Source organism: Meleagris gallopavo, chromosome 17 (assembly GCF_905368555.1).
Source record: "Meleagris gallopavo chromosome 17, MGAL_WU_HG_1.1, whole genome shotgun sequence".
NCBI classification, from domain to species: Eukaryota; Metazoa; Chordata; class Aves; order Galliformes; family Phasianidae; genus Meleagris; species Meleagris gallopavo.
Genome location: NC_139420.1, coordinates 782,096 through 801,348, shown reverse-complemented (window position 1 = coordinate 801,348; position 19,253 = coordinate 782,096). Strand labels below are relative to the sequence as shown.

The window sequence follows — 19,253 nt, the reverse complement described above, 5'->3', positions numbered from 1 at the left end:
AGCTTTGACAAAGCTCATCTCTGCCAATTACCAGCATTCAGACAGGTACAGACCACCCCAGAGCCAGAAAGAGAAAAGAGCCAGCAGCTGGGCATCCCAAGCAGCTGGCACCAACCCACAAGCAAACACGCAGGATTTTGGGATTGAAAGATGCAAGACCATGGAGCAATGTGCCAGCACAGGGGTGTCAGCAATAGCAGCAAAAGCCATTCCAAGGTTATTAGGGACTTTGTGAAATTTCTCCCTTTGGAAGAGGACACAGTTAGAGACAGAGACAAATGCATTACGTGGCAGTACAGCCTCCAGTCCTCCCTCCGGGACTCACTGCTGCTTGAAAGGACCTACACACAGTGCTCCAGTCCCCCCATCAGAGGCACCACAGCCAGGCTCCTCCCAGGACATGTGTTGTAACAGTGCACACAGCTTTGGAGGCATGGTGATTGCTGTGTGCTCAACACACCAGGCAGGTCACAGCACCTACTCTACCCTACTTTGTACCCTCCTATGAGCCAGAGGCAGTACAGTCAGTCAAGGCCAAGCAGAAGTGAATTCCTCACTGCAGTTTCTGCTCTACAAGCCCACCTGTGTCCTTCCCCATGCCTCCCTGCCCCAGTGTCACAGTGCCAGCTTCCAGGCACTGCACTTACCTTCCACAATGCCCCATGGGTACAGCCGTCCACGGACTCGCTGGCCTTTAGCTTCCACCACTGTGTTGCTGCCAATGACAGCAAAAGGAGCACTCTCCTGGAAAGGGAGGTGACACTGAGCTTGTGGCTGTCAACAGATTCCTCCTCCAAGGGCCAAGCTCAGGCAGAGAACAGGAGGAGGAAGGGAAAGACACAGTGACATCCACACACGCATGGGACACCACAACACAATGACAGTGAAAAGCCTCAGGCATTGGGATCTGCAGGTGGCTCAATTCCCAGCCTGACCTTCTCATGCCATACAACTCAACCTTATTCTCAAATATACACCCAAGGAACACCAGGGAGAGACTGATGCCACCTCGTGGGACACCTGAAGTCCCGTGTCTTTATGCCACACTTCATGGCACCAGCAAGGACATCAGCTCCCTTCTCCAGTCTATCTACCATGTGAACCAATACAGGCTGCCTCTGGGGTACCAGCATCACCGCCCAGGACTTTGGCACACAAAGGACAGCTCTGGATCCTTCCAGAGCAACCAGCATACCCAAGAGCCAGACTTCCCAGTCTCTGACTGAACTGGTTCCTTACCTTCAACTCTCTATCTTGCTGCTTGAACTCCTCATCTTCATCAGAGTCGCACTCAGGAAACTGGTACACTTTAATGCCAAATTTGTCAATCTCTTCCCGGATCTGAGTCCATGCAAAACAAGAACAAAAAGATGCCCACTGAACAATACAGAAATGATGGGTTTAATATCATGGATTTGCTGTTGCCTACAGATGGGGAAGGGATTTGATGCTTTCTGTAGAGCTGGGCTCTCTGGAGACACCACTTCCCTTCTCACGTTTCACATGCTGCAATTTGATCTGCAGATATTTAATATATATATATATGTACACACACACACACACACACACACACACACACACTATCTATCTTTACACATTTATTGCTCTCCTTCCTCAGCACATCCCTGCCACCACATCAGATATACCGCTGTGGAAGAAGCGCGTCTCACCCTTTCTTTTAGCTTCCGGATCTCTGAGGGGATCAGGCAGTCAGCTTTGGCAATCAGGGGTACAATGTTAACCTTCTCATGAAGAGCCTTCATGAACTCGACATCCACAGGCCTCAGCCTGCAACAGGGATGAGGAGGGACATGATTGGCAAGGACACGATGAGCAGCTCCCCCCTCCAGCCTCTTCCACTTCACCCACCATCCCCAAAAAGAGGGGAAAAGGACCGTACTGTCACAAGAGTGTGGAGCAGCCCTCAGCTAGGGCTGCATTTGCAGGAAAGCTGTCTCAGACTTCAGATACTGACACTTGTCGTGCAGACAGAGGCTGAGTATTCCCCTTAGAGACTAAATATTGCCCAGGTCACAGCCCTGGCCTCCCACCAGCTGTCCTCTGTCGAAGGCAGCCAGCACGTCCCCTGCAGCTGTTCTGGACTAGGCTGGCACACAAGCCAACAAGGCCTGGCAGGAATTGAAGGCAACTTAAAATTCTCTTTCCTACCCCTTGTTCAGGCTCAGGTAGATAGAAAGATATTGTGTGGCATTATTTCTCCTGATTTCAAAACCAGACTGCAGACCTGAGGGAGATCAGCTCTGCCTGCTTATGGGCAGTCTGTCCTGTCAGAGAGGAGGAAGGAAGCTATGCTTGTCAAGGGGCAGCAGCGGGGTGGTTCTCCATCTGCATCAACACCCAGACAGCAAATGAGCACCTGAAGGGCAACCCAGGGGTCCAAAGGTCTTCCCTCCAGCCTGAATCATGCCCCATCCCTGGAGCAGGCTCTCACCCGTGGCCAAAGGGCGAGATGAAGTAGAGACAGCAATGCACTCGGTTGTCCTGGATGTTCTTTCGGTTCAGGCCGCTCTCATCACGGAAGTACTGCTCAAACTGCTGGTCGATGTAGTCAGTGATGGGCTTCCAGCTGAGAAAGACAATTCGATCAAAACCAAACCATGTATGCAACAGCATGCTGTCCCTAGGGACTATGATGCATCATCCCATCCCCACTGTCAGAGCCCCTTTCAGTGAAGCATCCACAGAAAACAGATGCGGTCAAGTTGCAGCCTGCTCACCATTCAGTGTTATTAACGGCATCTCCAAAGCCTGGTGTGTCCACTATGGTCAGCTTCAGCTTGACACCCTTCTCCTCAATGTCCACTGTGTGTTTGACAATCTCCACTGTCTGGTTGATTCTCTCTTTGAACAGGAACACAAGAGTTAAAGCCCTGCAATAACGGTGGGGATCCCAACTCACACCCACAACAGGCTGGCTCCCCTTATCACTGAGCACAGGGAGTAACAGGAGTTTCAAAAAGACCCTGAGACTCCAAGGAGCCTCAGGGAAGGTGTAGTAGGGGAGGCTGGCGGCAGGCAGACCTCTGACAAGACACAAAAACTGTCATATTGCTTGCAGCCCAGCTGTTCCAAACATTTTGTCCAATCACTTGGAAAAGGGAATCTCTGCTGCACTCCAACCCAAGAACAAAAGACAAAACTCAGCATCTCATCCCAAAGGGCTAGTACTGCTCTGCAGCCTTATCTTGCCTTCATGGAATTGAAGAACCCTACAGCCAAACCATTTTTGCTGAAACACTAGTAGTGCCTTGACAGCCAGCAAAGGAGATCACAGCAACACGGCCAGGGCTGTGATCAGGCCATGCCTGTAGCTGCTGTTGAAGCAAGGAGCCAGGCCCAAGGACAGGGTAGACCTGTGGATACAAGGACCTGTTTACCTCCCCCCCTCTGTCCCCGACTTACCCTCTGCATTGAGGAGCTTTCTGTCTTTGTACAGATCTGTCAGGAACAGGCTATTCACGAGCGTGGATTTGCCCAGACCCGACTCTCCTAATTGACAAAGTGCAAAGGAAAGGAGGGAAAAGGAAGCAACGTGACCCACTAATTGACTTACAAATAAAATTCTGAGCAAGGCTCAGAGGCAGAGGAAGTGAGAGATATGAGCTGTCAAGAGCTGTTTATGGGCATTACATTTTTCCAGCAGTGGGAGGACTTTGCTGCAAGATGTCTCAATCCTTGTATAAATGTGCTCTTACAGTTCCTCCATCCTCCCTTCTCTTCCTCTCTCTCCCTCAGTCCCCATCTGGCCCTACCTTCACCACCCAAACCAACCCCACTGGGGGAGGAGCCACGCTCAGCGCCCACTCTGTGCACCCACCATGGGCAGCCTCACCTGCAACCATCAGGGTGAAGTCGAAACCCTTCTTCACAGATTTCCGGTGGACCTGGTTCGGCAGAGTGGCAAAGCCCACGTACTGCTTCTCATGGTCCTGCAGGGCAGAGGCGGACAGAAGCAGGTCAGGGTGTGCCACCACTCCTTCTCAAGTTGGATTCAGAAGAGCTGAAAAGCCCCGAGATAGAGCCAAGGGGAGGAGGAGAGGCGGGTCCCTGCCTTGGCAGCGGTGTGAGGCATGGCACACACATCCTCAAGACTCAGGACCTCTCCCAGGTCACGGCCACCTCCCAGGGAAGCGGTGGACTCACCGTCCCTGGAGGCATTCAAGAAACACGGAGATGTGGCACTTAAGGACACAGTTTATTAAGCATGGTGGGGATGGGTTGTCAGTTGGACCTGATGATCCTTGAGGTCTTTTCCAACCTGAAAGATTCTCTGATTGTATGATTTGTGCATCTCTCCCCACTGAGAGCTGTGCAGCCCACACTGGACTCTGTGATTAGCGCCCCTGGGCTTCTGGGCAGCCGAAGGCATGGTGGTTTGGCTTCTGCTTGAGCTGAGAGGGGCTTATTTGTTGCTCTGTCACAGCCACTCCTGCCCGAGCAAGAGGTAATCTGAACAATCTCCAGTGTTATTCCTGAGGAGATGGAAGCTCAAGGAGCACAGGAAGTGAGGTGATGCAAAATTATTCAGTACACTGGCAAGGTGCCTTTGGGGAGGGTATTACATATGGTATTGCCAGAGGATGAGTTCTTGCCCCGCAGTCCCTGCTCCCTGACCACATAAAAGCTGCAGCCACCCCACAGACACAGTGTGCTTTGCACAAGGGCACTGAAGGCACACGAGGAGCAACACAGACCCTGACAAACTCTTCCTTTCTTGCATATTTTTGAAGCCAGACTCACAGCCCAGAAAGGCCAGAAGGAATGGAGCAAATGAACCTAGGGAGAAATGGGGACAAATAGAAGCTGCTGACAGTTTTAAGGGGTTGGCACTCCAGAGCAGTGAGCAGTGGTGAGACCCTGGGATGAGTGATGGCAGGCACCTGGGAGACACTGCACAGCCACCCTAAAGGCTCAGTGAAAGGCAAGCATGAGCTGAGCAGGGCAGGAGAAGAAGCGTAACAGCAAGACTGAGGTACAACAGCCCCCTTCTGTCCCAGCTTCCAACACTACCAGGGCTGCATTCTGACTGCCTTGTGGCCCAACAAAACATAACCGCAGCCACCACCAAAGCACACAGGTAACAGCCCAACCTCCCAGTGCAAGGATCAGCAGTGCTCAGCAGCACAAGCACCCCGCCTGCTTCCCCCTTATGGCTCTCACACAGCCAAGCTCTTGTTCGGGCACAGGGAATGGACCCGTGCTGATTTTTAGCAGCCTTGGAAGGAAAACTGCCTGCTCTGTCCAGAGACTTTACACGTGAAGCACACTGAGCACAGACCAATAAAACCACGGCGGAGGCTTGGGGTGTGTTGCTGTTCTTTTCTTTGTTTTTTTTTTTCAACTAGATGACTAAAGGCTGACAGCGGAGATCTCTGGTGCAACGCTGCTTACTTCAGCCAGGTGTAACTGGCTGAACCTGATCTCTTGTTTCTGTTCAGCCCAACCAAGAAAGGGTGGATTTACTGTTCTGCTGGTACTTCCCCATAGCTGAGTAGAATCAGAATTCTTCATGATAAATGCAAATCCCAGTTGGCGCAGGATGCTGCCCTTTTCCTGTGGCTCAGGTGGCCATTTCCCCTGCAATAAAGCAGGGCAGCGCTGAGCACAAGCTCAAGGGTAGAGCTTCCTTCCCACGGCAGGAGGCAGCTGGAGCTGTGGGGGAAAATCCATCCCCAGCTCTGTCTCCCCCACCCAACCAATGACCATCATGTGCACAGAGCAAAGGGTGAGAAATGCAGGAGAAACAGTGCTGAGTGGTCAACTCTTTTAACAGCCCTTCACTGGGAAAGAACACCTCGGCCCCTGCACCGCAGCCAGCGCATCCCACGGTTCACGCATCTGTGACGGCTTTGAGACACAATGCATGCTCCATCCAGGCCACTGCAAGGCATCTCGGCGTGCCAAAATCAATGCGGCACGTAAGGAGTCCCAGTAACCTCCTGAGCCTGGTGCTTGCCTTGCTCAGAGCTCCACATCGCTCAATCTTTGTTAGTACACAACATGGATGCTGTCTGCAGAGCCACCTGCACAGGATGGAGAGCACCGATGGGAGCACAGAGAGGGCCGGTGGAAGAATGCAGGGGGCCTCCTGGGTTGCTGGCTTTCTGGGTAGGGCCGGCAGCACTCTGGTGTGTGGGGCTGTGCTGCCGGCAGCCCTCCTTGTGCTGCCTTTCTCCCGTGCCTGGGGACGCACTGCATGCAGCACAGCAGAGCCCACCAAAAGATACTGCTGACGTTTGGGACCTTGCTGTAAACAGAAACTTCCCACGCCAAGCAAAACACGTCTGCACCCTCCTTCAGCACATTGCAGCAACACACTGCGTCCCTGCATCCTCCATCACCCAGGCAGGCGCTCAGCTCCTGGCAGACCACGCTCTCCCTGTCGGTTCAAGTCAAGGAACTGGCAGGTTTGAGCCCTGATCCTGCCTAGGGCAGAGATCCCCTTACCGAGGTATTTGCTGTCCTACAGCCACGGAGAGAGGCAGGTAGGAGTGATGGAGACCTCTCTCATAAGTCTTTCCTCATCTCCTTTACGGCTGTGCTATTCAGAGCAAGCAGACATCACGCAATTTTACCATTTATCCTGGAGATAAATGAGGCCTGCTGAGTGCATCCCAAAGTGCTAAAATAAAACAGCACTGGACCACAGAAAATTTGAAGAATGGCCCCCACTCTATTTCTGGAGCTAAGCCTGGAAATGAGGAAGGCTGTGCTGGGATCCTGATGATGCCCCCGGCCCAGCCAGGCCCTGAACGCCCTGCTCCCGCTCCCAGCACCGCGTCACCGAGCTGCCAGCTGCAGGGCGGCGGCTCCCGGCTCAGAGAAGCGGGGAAGCAGAAGCCGCCCGGTTCCTCCCGGCTGTCCTTCCTCCGCACGGCCACCACATCCGCATCTGCACGCACCAGCACGGCCCGTCCCCTCAGCGCACAGCGCCCTTCGCTTCCTTTTACTGCCAGAAAGCCGATAAATTCACAGCCCCAGCAGCCCCGGGACGCGCCCCGCGTACATCTGCCCCCCTGGCCGCTGCTACGTACTGGAGATCAGCAGAGCCGCTCGCCCTCCAGCGTTTGCCGCAGAAAAAGGGCTTGCAAAGCGCAGCCCGAACGCGGCCACGCAAACCACGCAAACCACGCACCCCGCCTGTGCCCCGAGCTGCCCAGGCACGCGCACGCCATTCCGAAGAGAGAATCGCCGCACGACATAACGGCACGGAAACACGGCATCCCCAGCTGTCCGCCCGCCCTGCCCGAGGGCTCTGCTCTGCTCTCCCCTCCCTCCGCCGCCCCCGGCCATCTCCTCCTCGCCGCCTTCCTTCCGCTCCGTCGCTCCTCACCGGGCTCCCGTCGCACAGCGGCCGGCCGCTCGGGCACCGCGCTCCCCCCGCCCGTGTGCCGCTATGAATACACCCCCGTACCTTCAGCTTGGCCGGCTGGCTTCGCTGTGCCTGCGTCCGCGGGGAAAGCAGCCTCTCCACTAACCGCTCCTGGATAACGAGCGAATCCATAACCGCGGCCGGCGGCACAGCCAGCCACCGCGGGCCAAGAGAAAAAACACCCAACCCATGCGTTCCCTCCCAGCCTTCGCTAAACCCATGCGGCAGCCCCCCGCCCACGGCCGCACACACGCGCAGGGCGGCTCGGCGAGGAGCGGCGACGTTTGCGGGCTCCCACGGCAGCGCCCCGGGATTTGCCGCCCCGGGATTTCCTGCCCCGGGACTTCCCGCCCCGCCGTGCCGCGGGAGGTGCCCGCCTGCGGGGCCGGCACTGCACGCACCGCCCGCTGTCGCTCCGTCCCCGTCCCGCAGTTCCGCGCACGCCGGCTGCCGCCCCTCTCCCGGCTCCGCTCATCCGGCCGGAGCGGCCCTCCGATATCCCGCCGCGGCCCGGACTGCGGATCGCCGCACGGAAACCCGCTCTTGGCTGCTACTGGCCGTGCGTGCAGAAGTGCCGGGTTCCGAACGACCCCTTCTTTGGTATCAAGAAATACCCGTGCGTTCGATAAGCACGTGGACCCAGCAACGGCTCAGCACAGAAAAATCGTGTCACCCCCAAGTCTGGGAACCTGCAGTATCAGATCGGCAATTCGGCTTTTCTGTGCAGCCACAGAAGCTGCAAATGAATTTATCTGAAACAAACAAAAGCTTATAACCTCATACAACAACACGACTCCAGGAACCGGGCAGTAAACATGCTGGCACATAGAATGAAGTCACACAAGACGGCGGTGCTGGTTGAACCTGCAGCTTGACACAAGGGATCCTAAGCAGCTCCTGCCCGTGAGCAGGGAAGAACGAAGGCTCTGCTTTACACCACTGCCCATCTCCTACCCGCAGCCTCTGCTGCCTCACTGAGAGCCACGGCCTTCTGGCAGCCACTGCCCAGAGCACAGCATCCACCAGGGCCCTCCCCCCATGCAGCTGTCACAAGGTTCTGCCACAAAGTATGGAGGTACCTGGGAGCTGCTGCTGCAAGAGCAGGAAGGTCTCAGAACCTGGGCTTCTACAATGCTGTCTTACAGGGAGGGGGGAAAATGGATAGAAAAGAAAATAGACAAAGAAGAACAGTGTGCTACCTCCACTGCTATTCTGCAAGCTGAGGAAAGGTGACCTCAGAAGTTGCAGTAAAAGGTCCTAAAGGCTGGGAAACGTAAGACAAAAACATGCCAAACATCAAAGAATGCCATCAGCATCCTTAAATTCCACTTGCTGGATTTTGTTCCCAGTCATTTCTGAGAGTAACACTACTCAGGAAGCCTGGATGGAGATCTGTGTGAGGCAAATCTGTGTGCCACTGCTCAGAACAGGCATCTCTGACCCACCTCACGCGACAGCTCTTCCCTGCTGTGAGGTGGGGATGTTTTTAGAGAGCAGACAACGCTTACAGCAAGCAGTGCTGTACTGCTCCCAGCTCAGCAGTAGGTCAGGCCATGCTCATGACACCTTTTTCCCCTCTTAGATTCCCAACATCTGATCCCGCTTCCCTACCTGGAGCACTCCATCACCATGGCCTGCTGCTCATGCACAGCTGAGGAGCAGCAGAGATTCCATGCTCTGTGCCAACAGGAGGAGTGATGGCTCAGGGACAGCAGAGACCGTCCAAACTCACTTGTGACAACACAGAGGTGTCACATAGCTTTCCACACTGTAAGCCACAATAGCTGTAACCAAACTCTTTCCAACCTCCATGAGTTCTCACACTTTGAAACATGCTTTCCTGAAGACCGCAGGCCACACGGCCACCAACCACAGGCATCTGTCAGCCTGGGCACAGGGAGAACGCTGCGTCCTCGTAGCCTCCCGCACCCAACAGGAGCATTCTTCTATGGTGGGATCATGGATGAAGTCAACATTGATTTGGTTGAGACAAAACCACATGGCCCTAGGAACCATGCTGACAGTGCAGACAGGAACAAGGAGCTGCTGTCTCCCACAGCACACACGGCTCTCAGGACTGGCAGCCAGGGAGGAATTCCAGGGAGGACGCCAAGCCTGGGAATGCAGAAAGCACACTGAGAAAAGGAACCCAGGAAGGTAGATCTTGGCTACTGAGGGCTTTCAAAATGCTCAAGGAGGGCTGTCTGGTCTGACTCGGCCTCCTCCACCTTTCCGAGAGATGAAGTGCCAAGGAAAGAACACATTTCTATCACACTGATGTACTGCAGGGCACACCCACAGCCACAGGCTCAGGTTGATCCACATGCAAACCTCCCAAAGGCAGCCAAGCCAAGCCCTGTTTTGTCTCTGCCCCTTCTGATAACCCCTACCTCCCCACCCAGACGCTCTGCGGGGAATCTAGAGCAAAACCAAGTGCTTTCTTCCTTTGGCTCCTAGAAGCCAGCTTGGTGAAAGCCCCTCTGGGCAGGGGACACGGGGTGAGGGAAGAGCTGTAGCTGGGCACCAGCATCACTGTCCTACATTCTCCTTTGTTACAGGGGATTTCTAGCCTGCAGGGCTGCAGATGGGCCCTGAGAAGAGGAGAGAAAATACATTACTTCACAACATTAGATGTCAACTCACAGAAGGCAAAATTCACCACTGGGCAGCATAGAAATGCTCCTGGAGAGCAGCACATCGGCCTCACATCGGCGGGGCACAGCCCATCGTCAGCCCCGGGAACAAAGGAGGACAAGGAGCTGCGCTCCGCCAGCAGCGCTGAGCCACGGCTGACGCAGGGCTGTGCTGTCACACCGTCAGCGGGGCTGGGAGCGAAAGGAAGGTTTCCTGGCGGCTGCAGGAAACACGCAGCACAGCCCAGAGGAGGCAACGGCAGGGATGGGCGGCACGCAGCGCTGTGGGTGCAGGCGGCTGCGAACGTGACAAGCGAGGAGCAGAAACAGCGCGATGATGGGCGAGGAGAGAACAGCACAGATCAGAGATGGGGCGGGGAGAGGAAATTCTGTCCTTGACTAAATATACATGCGGTGCTGGCCGGGCTCCACCCACAGCGATAGCCCTGCACTCTGGGCAGGGAGGCCTGCACTTTTCCAATGAGTTGGCCTCGGGACTGCTGTGCTCCGGCTCTGCTCTCAGTGAGCAGCCACGATTGCGTTGGGGAACGGATACCTTCAGCCCACGGAGCTGCACAGAGGACTGGTGAAGCTCTGCGTATCCACACCTCCGCAAGGTCAGCATGGTCACATCGTGACATTTATGGTTCTTCCTTTGAAGCAAAGCTATTTGCAGAATTCCCCACAGAAGGAAAATTCAGTTCCTGGCTTCTTTCTACCAGGACAGGACAGGCAGTGCCAGAGAAGCTGTTTGTTCGTGGCAGGAGGACGCTCCCCACTCCGATCGCTGCAATGGAGGCAGAGGAACTGCAGATGCCACCCCTGCAGGCAGGGCTGAGTCCAGCTGTGGTCCTGCCGCCTCCCCTCGTGCCCCTGTCCCACTGTGCAGAAAGAGAGTGCTGGCTGTGGGCAGGTCAATCTCACGGGGTTCAGACTGCTGCTCCATCACCTGCACAGCAGCACACTCACCCTCACGCTCACCTGACCCAACAGAAAATGCCTTGCCGATCTAACCTCTGATGATTAAACCTCGAACTTGCAAGCAAAGCTCTAGGTATGTGGTCATGGAGGGCATCAGAGCCCTGAAATTCTGGCCAGGCTTTATAGTTTTATGCTCAGAAAAAAGCGGGCCAGCACTGCAAAGTTCCCAACACACGGACTTAATCTCCTGCACACAGTGCCATGAGCACAATCAGCACAGCAATCAAATTTCCTTTCTTTTGCCAGCCTCTCAGGTCAAGCTTCACTTTTCACTCAAGGATCGCAGCTGTTTTGTCATGTAACCCCTCCAGAAATCTATCAAATTGCATTTTAAAGGTATTTGTGCTCCTGCTTCCACCCAAATTGCCCCAAGCTTCCCAGGAGGCACTGTGTGACTCCCCAGATACCTCCGCTTCCAGCTCTAAAACAGGACCACAGTCCAACAATTCCCACTTGTTTAAACTTCTGACTCCCTCCGGAGCAAGTTCACAGCTTTTGTCACACCCAGCACCTCTGATCACCATTCAGGATCATCTGAAATACAACTAATTGGACAGAGGTGGAGAAGCAGCCGCTTGCAGGCAGAGCTCCCTGCTGCTGTACACGTTCCTGGCAGGGAGAAGTAAGCCTGCAGAGAGGGGGTCCCACGGAGGCTGCCTGGGGTCACCACCAGCTGCTGCCCCTGCCCACGGCCAACTCGGTATCAATGTTTGGATCAGGCTTGGAGTTAGTTCTGCTTCACGTAGGGTCACAGGCACCAGCACCTTCCATTGCAAACACAACGAAGACCTTAGCAGAGGATGGGGGTGACAAATTTGACCCATTCAGACAGGAGGAGAAAAGAGGCAGCACAGAAGGGCTGCAGCACTCCCTCAGCACTGCTGCTGTTTTTCTTTCCGTTTGCTTCCACCAAATCTGCCGCGTGAATCAGGCTCACATAGATTCCCTCCCTCTCATCTGAAAGCCGCAGCTGGGAAAAGCAGAGGCAGTGCCGGGCCCCGCCTGCCCCAGGGAAGCCAGAACAGGAACACTTGGGAGAAAAACAGGTACATCTTGTCCCATGGCCTAGGAATGGCTGGGCTGGGAGCCCTCTGGAGAGAGAGAACGGAAACTAGTGGTGACATCCCCAGAAACAGAAGCGCACTACTTCTCCAGCTCTCAAGTTATCCATCCAAATGCCAAAAGCATCAGAAGTTTTGAAAGCTCACGATGCACATTTACATGCACAGACAGCAAAAATTTCAGGACAGGATCCTACAGAAGGTCCACTTCAGAGTTACAGGTAGTGGTCCCAATCCTGCTATCCTTACTCACCGAGTAGTCCCATTGAAATAGAGACGACTACTCATGTGAGTAAGGGATGCAGGATCAGGCCTGTCTACCAAAGAGACTGAATCCTGAACCAGAGAGGACATCACGGCCTCCAAACATCATCAGACACTCACCAGTAGGGCTGGTCTGAGGGCAGGGCTGGGGAAGGCAGTCCGAGCACACCGAGCAGGGGCCCTGCAGAGCAGGCAGCGGGCAAATCATAGGGAATCAGGCAGGAATGCTGCTGGCTCATCCACAATACACCCATCTCACGGATGTTCCCAGCCCTGCAAGGAGGTGTTTTAATCATGCTGACCTCCCAGAGGGCTCCCAAAATAATACTGGGAGAAAACAAGCCAACTTGGGACAGTTCCCAACTTCTGTCTGGATCTCCCAACTACAATTAACGTATCTTTAGGAGTAGTAGGAGATGCTCACAAGAGAGGAGAATGAGCCCACTCTTAGCTCACCAAATCATTTTTAATTCCATTAATTAAGGGAAAAAAGGCAGAGCTCAAAAGTAAACTTCAATCTTGGGAGGCATCCAGCAAGAGGAACGCCAGCCCCAGGCCCCGAGAGCCATAGCCCTCCAAGCAGGGGCCTCCTGCAGCCCTCAGACCCCCAGGCTCTCCCACCCTCCCTCTGCTGACCCACGGGGTCTCGCCCGGCTCCCCACGACCCCAGACTCCCAGCACCCCCTGACTGTTCTGTACAAACTTCAGCCTGCCCCGGGCTGGGCCCTGCCTCAGGGTAACGTCTGTCTTTGCAGATGGATAATTAGATTCCCTTTTCCATTTCCTTTTCCTCCTGATGGTTTCTCTGCCTGGCAATTCCCCCGCAGCCCTGCACAATCCAGCAGCATTAGTCAGAGGGAAATTCTGCTCTCTTTCTCCCCTGGTTGTTTCTCTTAGTTCAATATAAACACCAGAGTGAACTGCGCAACAGTTTGAGTATTTCATTGCAGAAGCATTTGTCCTTTTCAGCCTGGCAAACAGTTTTCCTCCCACACCTGCACCCTGCTCCTTCTCCCTGAGTGACACAGGAAATGAGCATGATTAAAATAAATGTGATGGCGTTGGCAACTGGGAGCAATAAGCTAATCAGCAGGAAGACGCAATCAGCGACGCTACGGCTGCAGCACAGCGCAGTTTATGAGCAGCAGCACAAAGCATTCAGTTGGGGCAGGGCTGGGAGAAGCACACGTGGCTGTCAGCAGGAGGTGAGGTGCTCTCAGGGAATGATCATAGCACGTTTCTCCTGCAGGAAACAAAACCCCAGGGAGAGAGGGAGCAACCATGAAATTTGGGTAACCCAACACTGGGCTCTCTTCCAGAGCTCCCTGATGAAACTTACATAGGCCCTGAGTGTTTAGGACGTCAGTCCTTCAGCCCTGCCATCAGGCAGCTGCTCCCTGGGAAGCAGTGCTGGTCCCGGAGGCCTTGATGTTTGCTGTACAGCCCCAAGGCCTGCAGGGATGCACAGACACATCTCCACCTGGCAGAAGACAATGGAGAGCTGTCCTGCTGCGATTTACTGCTCCCCCTTCACCAGCCATGTACAGGCTGAGCTCTGCAGAGGTGATCTGTCGGTTCTGGCCTCACGCACTCTGCAGCACACTGTGTTCTCTAAGGGCAATGCCCTGAGCCCACGCAGAGCCCTGCAGGTCTCACAGCCCACTGGTGACACCACAGAGACTTCCAGCTGCTCCGCATCACGCCTGGGGAAGCAGGAGATGCTGTCCAACGCTTCTCTGTCTCCTCCCCCATCTCCTTGCTGCAGCAAACACTAAGCTTGGTTACACCTCTGCTGCACAAATTGCTGCTTGCCCTGCAGCCTGACTGGAGATTTACATTTTGTTAAATGCTGTGATGATGGGAGAAAACTTCAGGTCACTGAAAATCTAAATCAAACTGTGCTGTCTGTCAAAGAGAATTTAAACAATGTTTCTATCAGCCTTAAGAGTAGTAGTCAGAAACTGCTGAGTGTTGCTTCTCCTCATCAGAGATGCTGACCAGGATGGAAAAGATACAAATATTGAGGCTGAGTTTGCAGCAAAACAGAGCAAATACCTTCTTGGATCAGCTGGATACCTGAGAACTGCCTTTGATTCCATAACACAGGTGCACCTTCACCCGGACCCTTCACAGGAAGATGTCCCTGTGGACTATTTACCAAAATGCTGGCAGGGCCCTGATGGCTCTGTGGTACCGAAGTGACCCTGCCTGAGGCTGCTCCGGGAAGCAGCACAGCTCTCCTGGCAGGGAGCGTGGCTCAGCCCTCGCACTGCTCTGTGCAAAGCTGCAGAGTGAGGTTCCTACCAACCGCTGAGATGACGCCATCTGTTTCCACTTATGTGCTGGCTCACAGGAGCAGCTGCAAAGGGCTCCAGAGAGACATTGCTCTCCTGAGTGGACAGGGACTGAACTCTGTTTCCCAGAGCAATGTAGTACTTCCCTTCCATGCAAAAGACACAGCTGGAAGGCAAGGCAGCCCCCAGCGCGGTTTTGCTTAGGCTCTGACGCAGGCCACAGCCCTGCAGGAACAGAACTGCTCCCAGCAGACACACAACTGCACTGAATTTGTCCCTGCTCTGCATGGCACCACAGCAGACGAGGGATTGACTGAGCCATACCCACATCTCTTGGTCTGTCCTCTACAAAAATAATCTGCTGATGATGAACCAAGATCCCAAATTAACAGCTACCAAAGCCTCTTTCTTTCTGTATCAGGGTCCTGCAGAACTCACACCATGCAAATCAATCTTTATCTAGATGCCTTTTTAATGTATTCATTTCTCCTGGTGCAAACGAGCACCCATCCCAAAAAGGGGCAAAACAGCAGCATGTGGCGAAGGAATGTTCAGGCTGCTCCTGAAAGCATCAGGAGGGAAGGGATCAAAGCAGGACAGTGTGTGTGGGGCTAAGGGCAGCATTAGCACTGTCTGGCCCTTGGACTGCAGGACTCTGCCTCATCCTTTCCACCTGCTTCAGGAGGGAAAGAGTTCTCTTGCTCAATTTCATGCTTTGAAATATATTGCTTAATTCTTGGCAAATTGGGTTCAGCAACTACCCTTTTCCTGTGGTTGCTGCTTCCTCTTTGGGCACACAGTGTTCTCTGGAGCCAGAAGAGACCTTGTGCTCCTCCCAGCCTGCCCTCTCAAGCTCTACAGCTGCCTTTCCTCTGGAAGGGTTGGTGTCAGTGGTGGATGGGCAATCATGGCAGACCGCATGCTAAGTTCTCCTTTCTCTCCCACCAAAGTCCTCATTGTCCAGCTCTGCTGGTGACAACGAAACAGAGCTTTCCTGGAGAACAGTGCTCTTTGGCCAGAAGGGACAACATACCAGGACACGACATAAGCACCACGTGGCAGCAGAAGAACCCCGGGATACCAGCCACCAGTTGGATAAAACTGCCATAGAATCAAAATCACTGAGCATCCAACACAGCTTCTCAGAGGGGATTCTTCCCACTGTGATCTTGTCCTGCTGCTTCAACCCATCGCCAGCTCCCCAGCCCACCCTCGATCTCACACCCAGCCACCACCAGCACTGTGCTGCAGAGGTGGCTCCCAGTGCCCTGGCAGCAGCTCCTGAGGACACAGCTCTGCTGAGCGCTGTGCAGTGCAGCACCAGCACAGCAGGCGAGATGGGGCAGCAGCTGGAGAGAGGAGCCCAGGTGACAGCCCCAGATGCATCTGCATCAGCTGGAAAAGACGGTTGTTCTTCAAAGCATATCTTTTATTAGTGTGTGTAGTGCAGCAGCCCAAGCTAAGGAGTTTCCCTCACTTCTTCTCCAACCTATCACATACCGTTAAGAATCCCATTCAGCCTGCTCCGCCAAGCTCTGCAAGAAATAGCTCCCTTAAAAGCCGCAGGTAGAGCATCGTTGTCACCGTGGTCTGCTCCAGCCCTGTCCCCGTGCTCCCGGTGCCGCTCCCAGACGAGGCGCAGCGCAGGGAACGCACGCAGCCTCACCTCGCAGCTCCGGGCCACACACGCAGCCAGGCTGCGAGCGCAGGATGGAGGTGCAGGAGTGCCTCCCGCAGCCACCGGGCAGGACGGTGTCGGGCACGCACGACCCGAGCGCAGACCTCCCATAGCGAAGGGAGAGCTGGAGCCCCTGGCACCGGGCTGCCGCTCAGCGCTGGGCCGGGGGAGCGCGGCTGGGCGCGGAGAGCCGCACGAGCGCAGAGCTGACGAACCTCCCGCAGGCGTCAGGGCCTGCTACAAAGGCTCCTTTGTTCCTGTACACGAGCCCATTTCACGCTGCCGCGCGAACACATCAGCGTCATTGTGCCCACAGACACCGGCGAGTGGCGCGGCTCGGGGCTCAATGGCCCCTTTGGGGAGGGCACGCAGGAGGCGCGGATGGCCGCGCACTGCCGGAGCCCCACCAAGCAGCGAGCGCGGGCACTGCGCGTCCTCCATCACCAGCGTGTCTTCCTCGGGGCTCCGACGGCACAGAGCCCTTCTCACGCTTACCCACCTCTGCACTCCACTGCTCTCAGCAGAGCCAGGGGATGCTGAGCAGAGAGGAGAGAAAGGTGACATTTTAACACAAACCTCCTGTTTATTCATGTACTTACAGATAACTACATCTTATACAGGTGAGAAGACAGCTTTGCAACAGGAAGGAGGAAAATGGGACTGTAAACTGACACAAATGGCAGGATCTGCCTCCAGTGCAAGAGGGAAGAGGGGCAGCAGGGCAGGGAAAGTCTCTTGTTCGATCCCAAGAAGAGTTAAATTCTCTCTGTTCAGCAACGGTGAGATGGAATTTATACCTGGGCAGCAGTCTTGATACCACCTGGGACGAGGCCAAGAGAAAAGCAAATTTCTCTTACCCCCCTTCAGTACTGACTACCCAGAGTCAGGGAGGTTCCTCTACAGTCACAGATGAAACAGAAGACTGCTTTTATTTTCCCAGCCGTAGCCTGCCGAAGCTCAGCATCTCTTCAGCCTGAGGTTGTGCCAGAAGAGATCCAGGCTTAAGGGGAAGAAGTGGCTGGACTCCCCTGCATGACTTGCGAGGCAGCGCTCAGGCTGTGCTGCTGCAGCGTTTGGTCGTATACCGAAGTCCAGGGCTCAGTGGGCATCAGCACAGTCCAAGAACTCTGGACTACAGATGTGCTAGAGAAAACCTTAGTGACCTCAAGAGGAACAGAAAGAAGGGTCTTTTACCATGGCAGGAGGAATTCTCTGCTAGTTTCTGCATGCACTCTCCTCAGCTCCCAGCACAGCTCAGCACCCTACAAGACAAGGCCGAACTTCTCACTGGGATCTGCTCTGATACCTGGTACTTCCGGTGAGGCCTCTTGCCCAGCTATGCTCTTTGGACTCTGTTCTGTCTTGTTTTCCTTCCTACTTCCTCCCCTTCCACCAGCATTTAGAAAATGAGAACAGAAAGAAAACACTCCACAGCCATCCCCACCTCCCACCACACACACATCCCGCAGGCAGCAGGCATCCTGTGCCACTGCCCAGCAGCACCCCTTCCCCAAGCAGCAATGGCAGCCAACAGCCCTAAACCCTAGCAAGATGTCAGGAGCTAGCAGGGAAATGTCCTCAGGAGAGAGAAGGGGCACTGTGGGCTGGGAGATCCCACCTCACACATGGCAAGAGCACGAAGGGATTGGGAAGCACCAGGCCCTCCCCACAGCATCAGCCTCTTGTCTGCAGTGTTGAAACAGCAACGTAAGTTGCGGTCGCAGCTCCAAACACTGCTCCACCTCAGAGCTGGAGATGGATGAGGTCACCGCCAGTCTGAAATCACTTCCGTTCTCAAGCTGCTCTCTAGACTGTGCCACAGAACAGAAAGAGTGGGATGGGTGTGGAGGGAAACCCAAATCAGTGGAGCACATTCCCCATTAAGAGCTCAACACTTCATTAATCTCTGACTCCCAGTCAGCTGCCACCAGAACCCTCCACCCTCCTCTCCCTCCTTCTCCTGCAGGAGGGAACCTGGCAGGAACACCAGGCTGTGGCACATGCTGCATGGGACAGTGCTCGACCCCTAGCTTCCCAAATCCAAGCCAAGCAGAGCACTGGAGAGAAATCACAGCTCAGTGCTGCCCAGTAAGTTTGGCCATACTGCTCCACCTTGTGCCCAGCTCCAGCTGCTGGCCCTCAGACGCCTGTGCTGCAGCAGTCCATCTCTTTCTCCCTGTGCACGTGCTGTTTGCAGTGATTTGTACTGGTCACTGATCCCATCCAGGCAGCGCTGGATGTGAGCCAGGCCACCACACTGGCCACAGTGACAACATATGTAGATCAGGTAGTCCTTAACCCACACTTCAAGGAACCAGGCTGAGCAAGGAGGATGGAAATGCAGGTCAGCAGCACAGGAAAAGATCTTTGCAACAGCCATGCTTGACAAGTAGCAACCAGATCGATTGTTAAGTGGCATCATTTAAAAAAAAAAACAACAACAACAACAAAGAAACACATTGACCACAGATGAATCAGTATCTCATTCTTGGAAGCACTGAACTGACCACAGTGCCCAACAGGGCCTCAAGCGGTAACAGCCAAGATATATCATGGTCACACTGTTCCCTGCTCTAGGGCCGTGATTTTGTTCCTTCACACCAGATTTTGTTCTAACGGAGGGAAGCACTGAGGTTTTACAAGCCCCTTCCAGAATTCCCTGTCTCTCCTTACAATGTGCTCGGGGCCATTTTGTGAGCAAATACAACTGCTGCAACCCATGTGCTGTTTGGACCCTGACCAGCTCCAGCCCATGAAATGCACGTGGCCTTGGCCTTCAGCATGCGCCACAGCAGTGACTGGCCAAAGCAACCCTGAGTGTGGTAACTTCCTTTTACCATGGAGTAATGGGACCCGCTTAAATGCAGTGGATAGAGAAGCAATGGAGATGTCTATTGTGTGTACAGCTGTGGATCACATGCCACATATTTCTAGAATTTCCTGCAAGCA

At 54.4% G+C, this 19,253-nt stretch overlaps 1 protein-coding gene and 1 long non-coding RNA gene across 4 annotated transcripts in view; one reads left to right on the top strand and one right to left on the bottom strand.

The window, feature by feature from the left end:
• SEPTIN5 (septin 5) overlaps window positions 1-19,253 on the bottom strand; it is a 48,393-nt gene that overhangs the window by 6,118 nt on the left and 23,022 nt on the right. For 2 of the 3 annotated variants that reach the window (XM_085238487.1, XM_085238486.1), the window contains exons 2-8: window positions 3,854-3,950; window positions 3,424-3,510; window positions 2,739-2,862; window positions 2,453-2,587; window positions 1,671-1,788; window positions 1,240-1,341; window positions 648-744 (exon numbers count right to left, since the gene is read on the bottom strand). In XM_085238487.1, the coding sequence (XP_085094613.1) occupies window positions 648-744; window positions 1,240-1,341; window positions 1,671-1,788; window positions 2,453-2,587; window positions 2,739-2,862; window positions 3,424-3,510; window positions 3,854-3,950 (760 nt within the window). Of the gene's footprint in view, window positions 1-647; window positions 745-1,239; window positions 1,342-1,670; window positions 1,789-2,452; window positions 2,588-2,738; window positions 2,863-3,423; window positions 3,511-3,853; window positions 3,951-7,435; window positions 7,763-19,253 lie in introns of those variants that run through there. The other variant, XM_085238488.1, reaches the window with a different exon arrangement.
• Window positions 10,221-11,073, top strand: LOC146543159 (uncharacterized). Its single transcript, XR_014887006.1, has 2 exons — window positions 10,221-10,643; window positions 10,749-11,073. It is a non-coding gene; the product is annotated as an uncharacterized LOC146543159 (long non-coding RNA).